Below are 12,284 nucleotides of genomic sequence, written 5' to 3'. Positions count from 1 at the left end.
AGTTACCATTCTTTTAAGGTCATATATAATTTATACTCTTTTCCAGTATCTGATTTTTGCACCTGCTATCGTTATTTTAATCAATCCTTTTTTCTCATGACGCATTCCTGCCAGTTAGCTTTCCTAGTGTTTGTGTGATGTGTGTATATATATATATATATATATATATTCTCCTGTGTATATTTTTAATACTGTACCATCTTCAAATTAATAAAATAATCTGACCAAATTCCAAAATGAAAATAGAGATTTTAAACATTAATAAAAATTGTATGTATTTAAAATATCCTGTCCTCAATTCAGTCTGGGTAATGTGAGTACATTGAAAAAATAAATTTAATCTTCCACATCAGGAAATTTAGATTTTTCACATTTACTTAAAACAGTAAATTAAAGTATTAAATTATTAACCATAGAATAAAAGTGATAATGAATTGTTATAGCCATAATAGCATAATGAACATAATTCCAATGACATAATTGGCCTATTACTATTTTTTCTTCAAATTGATTTTATTACCATAATGTTTTATTTTCAATACAAACATAAAAAACTATCAAACAAGTTTCTGTATTTTACACCTTACTCTTATTATGATACCATTTTCAGATAACTGAAGTTTTCATCTGGACCACATTTATTCCCATTTATTCTGGATAAGGATGTTTATATTGAATGAATATGTTTTCTTCTTATATTCATTATTTTTTAGTAAGTTATTTTTTTAAGTATCTGCTGGTTTAAGAAAAACATTTTTTTATCCAATTTATCTAATTTTCTTATTTATATTGATACTTTAAACATTAATTTGTAAAAATGCAAAATTAAATTTATAGCCTAGTCAAGTTTTCTATTATGAATTAATTTTAGAGTAGTAAGCAAAAAAAAAAAAAACAGAAGAATAAAATAATTTCTGCCTGATCTGATTAATGATTTTTCATTGTAGAATTTGTAATCATGTTTTAATAAACTGTTTGAAAATTCCAAAAATGCTCAGATAAGTTTAATTTTTATGATGAGACATTAAAAAATGACATTTTTTAATTTATGATTAAATCTTTTTTCATTTCTTGATTCTTGTATAAGAAAAATATTAATTTAAAAAAAACTGAAAATATGAATGTTGTATAGATCTAGAATTAAGTTTTAGTAAAAAATATTGCTGCAACTTTAATACATGAATTTAATTTATAATTTGTTTCATTTTTATTTTTTCTAAAACAGAGATAGAACCAGAGTTTAAGACTGCTTTGGAACGGTTAGTGCCAATGCTTCTAGCTCCTGAAAATTTAATATTAAAAGAAATTAGCGGTCAAAAAGTTAAAGCTAAAGAATTGTTGCAGTATTTCAAATCATATATCAATATGTACAGCGGAGATGAATTACCGGAACCAAAATCTATGCTTGTTGTAAGTTTTTACACTCATTAAGTTTTTCTTCTTTTTTTTCCACCAATAGACATTACTATTCTCAATTAGTTTGTCATGTATTTTACTTATTATTGATGTTTTAAATTTGAGCTTCTGGTTAAATTTTACAAACTTCACCAAAAGTTAGTCAAGTCAAATTTTGCTTAATAACATCAATTTTAAACATAAAACCTAAAATTTTTGTCATCTTATTTATAATAATTTCCTCGTGTATGAATTGTTAATAAAATTATATTCAATATTTTTTTTTAGAATGGAAATAAAAGTAACTCAAAAATATAAGAAAGTAGTTTGAAAAGATTACTAATAAGATTTTTTTTAATTCTTTTATTTATAATTAATTTTTTTCAATACCTATTAATTAATAATTTTGTACAAAATTGAGAATACTTTTAAAAAAAGGAAAACTTATCAACAAATAAAGTAATTCTTTTGAACTTTTTTTAGAATGTAGGTCTCACAAAAATTAATTTTTAAAAAATAATGTTCATCACAATTTTCAGTGTTAAAAAAAGCTGAACAATAATGGAAACATTGCCCAATTGTAACTTTAGTTTATTCTGTCATTTTATGGATAAAAAATATCTGTAATGTGACTATATGACTACATTTATTTAAATATGAATGTGACATAAAAAATCGAGTTTGTATAATACATCACATTAATAAATACTAAATATTGTAATAATTCTTGCATTAATATAGTTCATACAATAATAATATAATATCTTGTTTTAAAAGTAACTGAAAATAATATTAAATTTTTAATAAAAAAGAAATTAACGATTACATTCTTTTGTATGTAATACATAATAAAAATAGCCAAACGATTTCTATAAAAAAAATTATTGAATGTTTACAGCATTATGCAATTCCTTACTGTTTTCAGAACTTTCTATGAATTTCTTTTATGGGGTCTATTTGTCTCAAATCTTTGATCTTTTAATGCAGTTTTAAATCTGGAAATAAGTAAAAGGCAGCCAGATATAGTTTAAATAAGGGATGACACTGAAAGAATTTTTTGAACAGAACTTGTAAATTAGCAGTATCACATTGGCTGGTGGCATGGTCATGCTAAAGGAACCACAAGACGTCACACTGAAGTTCAGGTCTCTTCTTTTTTATTTTTTCACAGTGATGTCTAATGTCTTCCAGATAGCGATAGGGGTTGTCTTCTTCTCTCCTCCAGGTAAAAACTCAGTGATAGTGACTTTAATGTCAAAAAAGACTGTTCACCTTAGTGTTTAAATGATAATGTGTGCCTTTTTCAATCTTTGATAATTTTCTGATCGACTAAAATGACAAACTGTTTCTACATCATACCAATATAATATCTACCTTTCATCACTGATTATTATTATTGACAAGATTTCATCATCATTTACATGATTCAAACATTCCTGACAGATTGGTATGTAATAATCTTTCTGCTCTTATGTCAGGATTTCAGAACAAACTTGATGGCAACGTGATGCATTTCTAATTTTTCGGTTAGAATTACATGACAAACCTATTGACTCTAATGTTATGTTGTGAACTTCGATTTTACCTTACCAAATTATTCACTTCGGTGATGATGTGGGATATGCCTATTGATGTTAGTGTCCTTTCTAGATGAGCATCAGCTTCAATAGATCTCCACCATTTTTAAAACACTTGAACAACTCATAGCGTTGTGTGGTTCAGAAACCTCAACATAAGCCTCTTGAATCATTTTATGTGTTTCAGTAAAACTTCTGCAAATCTTAACACAAGATTTCACTGCTACTATTATTTCGTGTAAATCACTCATTGTAAAAATCACCAACAGCACCAAATAACGTTTACTTTGAATGATTAGTATACAAAAACTAACCTTCACAGTCATGTATGGATGATTGAGGATTGTTCATTTCATTAGTTCCTATATTACAGAATGATGCCAATTGCACATCTCAAAATATCTGTATCAGAGAGAAAAGGTTGACTATTTTTTTAACTGACCGTGTGTGTGTGTGTGTACATTTGCACAACTTGACATTAATAATCAATCTTGTGGCTTGATTGAATTTTTATTTTAGAAATCAGTTCCTGTACAATTACATATCACCAATTTCAGTTTTTGAAAAACCTCATGATTATAAACACAGCTGGTTTGATCATTAATTTTGCCAAATAATTATGGGAGAGGGGTAGTTCTTCCCCCCCCCCCCCCCCCGAACAACTTGTGGTCCAGTTTTTGCATTTCCCAAGTAGAACTGTTTATAACAAATAAATGTTCTCCAAGTATGGCCTTCTGTAGAGCATAATTTCAGAAGTACAGTTTTTGGTATTTTTTCCACATGATTTATCTTTGTTTTAACATGCTGATATATACAAAACAATTACATATGTTCTTTTACTTTAAACTTTATTTATTTTTATTTATATTATTTTATTTTCAAAAGGCTACAGCAGAGGCAAATAATTTATCAGCAGTAGCTGCTGCAAAAGAAACATATCATCAACTTATGGAAAGTGTATGCGGTGGAACTAAACCATATCTCAGTTCAGCTCATCTTGAAACTGAACACTTTCGTATTAAAGATAAGGCTATGGACCAATTTGCAAAAAAAAGGAAAATGGGCGGTGAAGAATTCTCAGAAACGTATAGAGTAAAACTTGAAGCTGTAAGTTGAAAACAGTTTGTATTATTTTTATTTATTGTGATAAGTTTAATCTTCTTGACTACTTAATTTTTTTTTTTAAATTGATTTATGTATTTTTCTTTAATTTTAATTATTATAATTATTTACTTTCTCTTTTTTTTAGTTTATTAAACATTTTAAACAAATCAAGTATTTATAGGAATCTGTATCTTGATTACTATTTGCTTTGGATTTTTCTTCAGTTTAATTTTACTTTATTTTCTTTTCACAAACACAGTACTTCACATTAAGTAATAATAAATAATTAATTAATTTATAAAATAATAATAATTAATAATAAATTATTATTTAATTAATTAATTTATTTAATAATAAATAATTAAGAAAATTATACTTTTTAAATATTCACTGGACATAAAATGTTTCTGAGTATTGCTTTTTGTTAGTTTCAGTAGTTTTGTTATTGAAGAGATTACCAAATAAGTACTCCAATCAATATTGTTGTAGTCGTTAAGGCAACAAAATAAGCCCTAATCAGGATTAGTTCCAAATCCACATAACCTGAAGAAGGGAATTGGATGAATGGTGAGAAAGGACCGACCTTGCAAGGAGAAGCCACTAACAAGATAAGCAACACCTCCCATAGGTTAGATATGAGGCTATGCCCAGATAGTGGGCATCTAGTAAATGAATTTGGAATATTGGGATCCTTAATACAGTGACCCTGGTTGCATTATTCAGATTGAATACAAATTTTTGTTGTTTATTCATATACTTTGAAAATTATCATTCCAAGAGAAGCTTAAAAAAGATGATTTCACTAAAAATTCCTGTAAGTGCTCTGTGTATATATATATATATATATATATATATATATATATATATATATATATTAGCCTCATCATTAATGAAGATTTTGCTTGTGAAAATATCACAAAATTTTCAATAATAATATTTTTCATAGCTGAATTACTCTATATTGCTCCAAAAAATAATTGATGAAAATAGTTTTGCAAATTTTGTTGAAGTTTACCAAGAAAGGAAGAACATGTCCATATTCAAAATTCTAAAAATAATTTATGTTTTCATTATGTCGTATGATTGATTTGGTTGTTACATTTCCTTATTTCCTTCTACTCTGCCAGTGTCTTAGCTTCAACTTACCTCGAACAACCAAATCCTGTTACCTATTTCATAGGTGCTAATCTTTGTACTTTTACTATTTTTACCCTCCACATTTCCTTCTAGAACCAAATTTATTCACCCTGGATTCCTTAATATATGATGTAGTAATTTTGATCCTCTTTTTTAAGGTTTTGACATAAGTTTCTCTCTTCTCCAATTCTTTATTAAAAATCTTCTAATTTCTTAATTCATAAGTTTAAATTTCTATGTGCTTTAATTGTTGCATTAAAATTGCTAAAGTATTCCCTAAAGAAGTAAATTATAAAAAGTTGTCCTAAACAATTTCTTTAAGTTAATTCAGGGTTTCTTCTATTTCTGTCAGTTTTACTATAAAACTCATTGTAAGTTTACCAAAGGAAAAGGCAGACAGAATCCTATTTGAAGTATTTAAACATGTTTCCTCCAAAATTTAATTACTTTACCTTTATTCATGGAGACGTGCATGTAATTCATAAAATTCCTATTTTGTGCAACCCTTTTCAAACTAAAAAACCTTTTCTTACAAAAGTTGTCACAATACATCCTGAGCAAATAAATATAAGAAATACATTTTTTATCGACAGCAACATGGAACCTGTAAATATCTAGATTAAAAATTTTCTATCAGGGTTAAGATATTTTCATGTGCAAGTTTTGTTAAGAACAGTTCAACTGTTACGTCACATGTAGACTGGTACAACCTTGTATGAAGAAAGTAGGCTGATTTGCTTTTGTTTTGTATAAAACAAAAATTTTCATGTCTAAAGCTTATTTTGAATATTGTGAAGGCAGTTTTACAAATATAGAAACAAAAGTGATAATATAGAAATTGTTATAACTGCTTATATATTTTTTTATATATGTAAAACATTTTTGAAATTCTTGGATCTTATACTGTGTCATATTTATCTACAATCTACTTTATATGATGAGCATGCATGCATCTCCTAAGCTTTTATTTTGTAAGAATAAATTGAATATAATACTATTGTTGTTATTATCATCAGCACTGTAGTATATAGCTTTTTTCTCATAATCTTTTTTTTTTTGTTTTTTTAGCAAAAAAAGTTGTTTATTTTTTATCATTGTAAAATTGAAATCTTTTTGTAATTTTTGAGCATGGTAATCTCAAAAAGCTGTGTTGATTTGTATATCAAAATTTTAATTGATTTAAGAATTAATTTATATTTATCAGTCCATTCAGTGGTGAGTAAAAGAATGTTTTGGGGGATGTGGTAGAATTAAAAATAGTGATGTTACAAGATTCAGATCCAACTAAAAGTAAACATTCTATTAATTGGATCCAAACACCTGTGTTAGCTACATACTTAAGTCATTGTGAATTGGTAGATGATGCTGTCTCAGTAAATTAATCTGTTTCTGGACCTTATATATACTTAATATTTATCTCTGTACTCAAGATTAAAATACTTATAAAAGGGAAAAAAGACATATATCATGATTGTTTATCAGAATAGAACATGTTTATTAGAGTTATAATTTATTACTTCATAATTATTAGTTGTCAGTTTTTCATGTTGAGCTTCCTTTTTTATCATGCCTAGGTCCAGATAGTAGTATTATTCCCTAGTCTAAAGTTAGTGTAAAATAGATCCTTCTTACAAATTAAGGACACCTATTGAAGGAATGAATGTAACACTTTACACACTAATAAAATAAAGATTAACATTCCAATAATCAGATTTTTAGTTTTGAAACATTTGTGGAGCACAAAATGACTTAACACCTTCCTTCTATTTTAAATCTATTATAACTTGTTTGCTAACAAAACTCTTACCTGTGCACAAATGTGTTTTGAGGTGGTTTTAATGTGCTAAAAGAGAGTTGTTAAAAAGCATTTTTTTCAATTAACTACATTACTGTAGTTATGATCAGCTCTTATCAAAACAATTATTTAAATGTTATGTAATAATGTGAGCTTGTCCTGTCACTTTCATTTGTCCAATCCTCAAGTACTACATTATTTTGAAATTATTCATTACATGAAGTATATTGTATAATGTTTTATATAGAACTTCATAAATATAAATATTCTTTACATCACAAATTGTAAAATTTATTTCTGAAAAATAAGAAAATTTTCTAAAAAAAATGTTAACTAATTTCAACCCATCTGGTTTTCTAGTGATAAGAATCATTGTTGAATTCAACTGTTGATTTTTGAAATCAAAGGTTCTGAGGTTCAATTCCAAGTATAGGTATAAGATACTTTTACACGGACTTGAATACTAGGCAGTAGATATCGATGTACTTTGGTGATTGGGATTTAATTAATCATACATCTCAGGAATGGTCAATCTGAATCTGGACAAGACTATACATGTCATACAAACCATCCTCATCTTATTGGGTTTGCTTATTGTTCACCAAGTTGAAATGATTGCAGAGTACACATTAGGAATAGAAAATTTAACATTTATTTTGTGATTTTGTATTACCAGCTTAAAGATTTGTTTTTTTTTCTAAATCTTTTCTATTCTCTCAATTTAAGAAATAAATTATGCTTTAAAGGAAATATTTAACAATCTTAGTTAAATTTGAATTTTTAGAATAAATTCTGATTTCTTATAAAGATTACCTAAATATGTAGAAAAAATATTTCATCCGCTTAAGAAATACAGATAATAGATTAAAAGTATTTCTTTAGTATCTCCCAGTAAATGCTATTTTTATACAATATCAATCTTTGTTTAAGACATATTGAAAAATCTTTTTTAACCACTTATTTACACTAAATTGCAATTCAACCATGTAGCAGTGTTAACCATCATTTCTTATTCCAGTTCTTAACCTTCATCTAGATCAGTGATTCTTAACCGGGGGTGCGGGAGAAGCCTCTAGCAATATACATATATTATTTTTGCGATATTTGAAAAGTATGTATTTGAATTTTCGATGACATCAACCAATTGTTTTTTGTTTAAAAACGGTTAGATTTGGCTGCGTCCGCTCCCACTCCCTTACTCTCTACCTGAGTCTATTATTGTTTCTGCGTCATCGGCAGTTTGTTGAAAACCCTCTTGAGACGGACATGTTTACACATTTAAACATCTGATTATTTACATTACTTACCTATTTAATACATTCATATTGATCAGTGATTCAAGCCCAAATAGGATACATCGATAATACAAATGTAAGAATTTTTCTCACTAATTTAAAATAATACACCCGAGCCTCGTATAACACAGTTATATGGTTCCACTAAAATGTCGTGTAATACAAATCCGTGTTGTACAAAGTTTGAAGTTCATACAAAATTAGGGTTTGCGTTCCAAAAAAAAATATCGAAGAATTTTACAACTGAAATATTTCAAAATAAACGAAATTAGTCGAGCCAAATTAAACATTAACATAGAAATAATTCCAATGGAGCTGAATTTTGGCACATCAGTTAAGTTTGTCATTGTGAATAAATCTCTAATAAATAAAACACCAAAAATTTACATCGATGCGATATATAGGGAAAAAAATATTTACAATAAAAGGATAAAAACACTGATTTTTCAAAATGTATTTTTCAATGGGGTGCGGAAACCTTTTTTCAGATTCAAAGCGTTGCGGCTCACTTAAAAGGTTAAATACTTGGTCAGCAAGTATAGTAGAATTAACAAACTTCTGAATCATTTACTGTTTGATGTATGTAATTTCCTCTTACATTTTGATTAGTTTTTCTAATCACTTTTACATTGCCCCCAACTTACATTATTTTTGTCAACAGTATAGATGCTGATCTATTTTCAACAGGTACCAAAAAGCATTCCCTTGTTTTTCTACATATTCTACCAAAAACCCACTGGTTTGGTAATAAATGACCCCTGTTGTACTTCCATCTCAAAAATAAAGCAAGATTCATCGACTTTGATATTTATATTGGGTCCAGAAATAACACACATATTTGTTTGTTTTGGCTTATCCACATAACTCGTGTAAACATAAATTCTAATCGACCAAATTGTGGTTGATATTGAATTGATCCTTGCAGAATTTCATGGAAGTGTATTCTATGCACTACGGATAAATAAATAAAATTATTATACAATAATTTATTTTAGAACCATCTCAGAATGTTTCCCAGAACATCAGTTTGATTTGAAGCACACCCAATTGTCTTGTGAAGTTATGTGGTGTTTAATTTCATGGTTGGTACATTTCTGCAGATTATGTAAAATATCTTTCTTTTGAAAAAAAGACTAAAGCACAGTCATTCTTGTATACATTTTGGCTGCCAATTGTAGGAAATGTGTTGTTAATAACTATGAACACAGCACACAAAAAGATATAGAAACTACCAAAACATGTTATGAAAACTGATTATGATGATTCATATCACAAAGGAAATAAAATTTCAGTTACATTAACAATGCAACTTTTAGATTAGATAAGACAGAAGGAACTATATTAATAATATAATTTAGTTTACTGAATATGAAACAGAAAGCTAAACCAAAAAGTTACAGTATACAAAAATTTTGAAGGAAGAAAACAAAAAAGACCATTTCTTTATAAAATGTCTGTAGCAATTCCTAAAAATTAACATTTACATAATTATTTTTAGATATGTATTATTTTTGGTTTATTTCAAAATTTTACTTAAAAAATAAAATGACTGAAACATTTACTGAATTTTTTGTTCAACTTTTAATAAAATTCTGTAGAAAATTGTTTCTAGTTAATATCACGATAAAATGATCTCACTTATAACCACTTTCAACTGTCACCTGCTATATTATTTAAATTCTCTTGCTTGTGTGTTGACCTGTTTGCATCAAACAAGAGACTGGTTAATTAATTAGAAATTAGTCAACAGCAACACGACGGTATTACAATTTCACAACACCCCTGGTATTGGGTTGTTTTGAAACCATTGAGTACCATTCAATTACTGCAATTTCATTCACAATAAAATTTTGATTTATACCCTTTGCAGTGCATTACAAATATAAGAAATTGGCAGCATATAATCAAATTTATCTGTGTGTTTAAAATCTATTTATGCTAGTTACATAATATCAGTATCTCACAACTTGAGGGATTACTGTGTTAATTCATATTTAAAGAGTTCTTGAAATAAGATTTTAAAAATAAATAATCAATGTTACTATGCATTATCTGAAAAACAAATTTAATTTCAGTGTCAAATTTAATTTTCAGATAAATTGCATGTAGTACATCAGCATGTTCAAATTGCTTAGGCTATTAATTTATTTATATATTTATTCATAGCAAGGCTGTGGGCATATACATTTGAATAAAATACTGTGCTTAATATAAGTTTACCAGCAGATTTCGGGATTTTTTTTAATTTTATACGGGTACATCAGGAAAGTGATTTTTTTTTCTGTTGGGTTTTTTATTCTTGTGCAGTTGGAATGGCTCCAGTCTTCTAGCAACTTTTAAGCTTGCACTTTTTAGGTAAGCACCAGTAAATTATACACTTTATATAATGTTTTATATTTTACTTAGCTTATTTTATTTTGTATTATTTATATATTTATAATATTACTATCATTATTCTGTAAATAAGTAACTGCATTGCAAGCTTCTCTAATGTTTTGTATTTATGCATAGGTAATAAATAATATTGTACCAAATGATTTTTATTATATTAATTTATTTTGTAATTTAAATGGAATTACACCAATTAATTAGGTAACATAATCGTGGGTTTCTGGGCATCACAGTAAAATACAACCTGATAACACAGTACTTAAAACATCTCTTAGAGAAGCATCCTGAAAAACAAATGTGAAGTCCCCATAAATGCTAAAAATCAACCCAGTGATTAATTATTAAATTGATTCTCCTCAAAGTATTTACCAAAACTAAATGTACAGGGTGCAGTTTTTTTTCATATTGGTATTATTATTTGTCATTTGTGGCTAATAATCATAGCAGCATGCCAGTTTTTTTTTAAATCCATGCCGGGTTACTTTAATTTTTTTTAATTAAATTTATTTATTGATATTTTAATTTGTAATATTTTACTTTCAATATAAAATGAATGTGCATGTTTACTTTGGATGTAATTAATGAATGAAAAGTATTGGAATTATTTTTAAATTTAATCAAAAACTGCTGTAATGCTTTGTAATTAGTAATTTCTGAGTTAACTCGTATTGTTGCAGTTTAAATTTTCTCCCACGTTTTAGTTGCAGCACATAGAGAAGTCTTATCCTGCACTTAGATATTTGTTCACAAAAAAATCAACTTTGAAGTAACACAGTGGTGTATTTTTGTCTGCTATTCCATTAGTATTGCTGTGTAGTGAGATTCTTTAGAAATATTCCACGCATTGTACCATTTTAAATTGTTTTATATCCAGTCTGCAAGCATATAAGTGAGGTTGGGACAATTTTCTGATAAAAAAAATTAATTTGTGAGAGAGAATGATTAAGAAGAGATCAGAAGCTTGCGAAAGCAAAACACAAATGATACACCATAACTTTGCTTCCATCTATTCATTTTTCCTTATTCAAGATTTTTTGACAAAGCAGAACAGAATTGTTGTATTTCAGTTCCCTTATTTAACAGATGTTACACCAGTAACTTGTTTCTTTTTCTGAAGAAGAATATAAGGATGCCATATTTCTAGATGATAGAGAAAAATTAAAGAAGATTTGTTAATGTAGCCTGCAAGCTACTCCACAGAATCTATTCTAACAATGGGAAAATTACTGGAATGGTTGTATCAACAGTGAGGGTCACTACTTCAGATGTGATAAATCTGATAAGTTTCTAACAGGCAAATAAAATAATTTTGAAAAATTTAGTTTCTTTTTTGAAAGATTTCATTATTTAAGAATATTTAGTTTATCAGTTTCTTTAATATTTTATCAGTTTCTGTTTTGTAGTTTATATTTATGTTTTTTAGTGATATTTTTAAAGTTTCCTTTGATTTCATATTCTTTTTCTTGATATTGAATAACAGTAACAGACATCCATAAAGCATTTTTTATAAATGGTTATATACCATTCAAACAGTCCTCTTGTCAGCTTCTCAAATTTTTCAGTAAAATACAGAAAATTGGCTATATTAAC

General features: G+C 27.2%; 1 protein-coding gene across 3 annotated transcripts in view; it reads left to right on the top strand.

Moving 5' to 3' along the window:
• The window catches only part of atl (atlastin GTPase), a 147,262-nt gene that overhangs the window by 111,397 nt on the left and 23,581 nt on the right, over window positions 1-12,284 (top strand). For all 3 annotated transcript variants that reach the window (XM_075366384.1, XM_075366383.1, XM_075366385.1), the window contains 2 exons: window positions 1,226-1,410; window positions 3,858-4,079. In XM_075366384.1, the coding sequence (XP_075222499.1) occupies window positions 1,226-1,410; window positions 3,858-4,079 (407 nt within the window). The remainder of the gene's footprint in view (window positions 1-1,225; window positions 1,411-3,857; window positions 4,080-12,284) is intronic.

Source organism: Lycorma delicatula, chromosome 5 (genome assembly GCF_047948215.1).
Source record: "Lycorma delicatula isolate Av1 chromosome 5, ASM4794821v1, whole genome shotgun sequence".
Classification (NCBI taxonomy): domain Eukaryota; kingdom Metazoa; phylum Arthropoda; class Insecta; order Hemiptera; family Fulgoridae; genus Lycorma; species Lycorma delicatula.
This window is presented reverse-complemented; position numbering and strand designations above follow the sequence as displayed.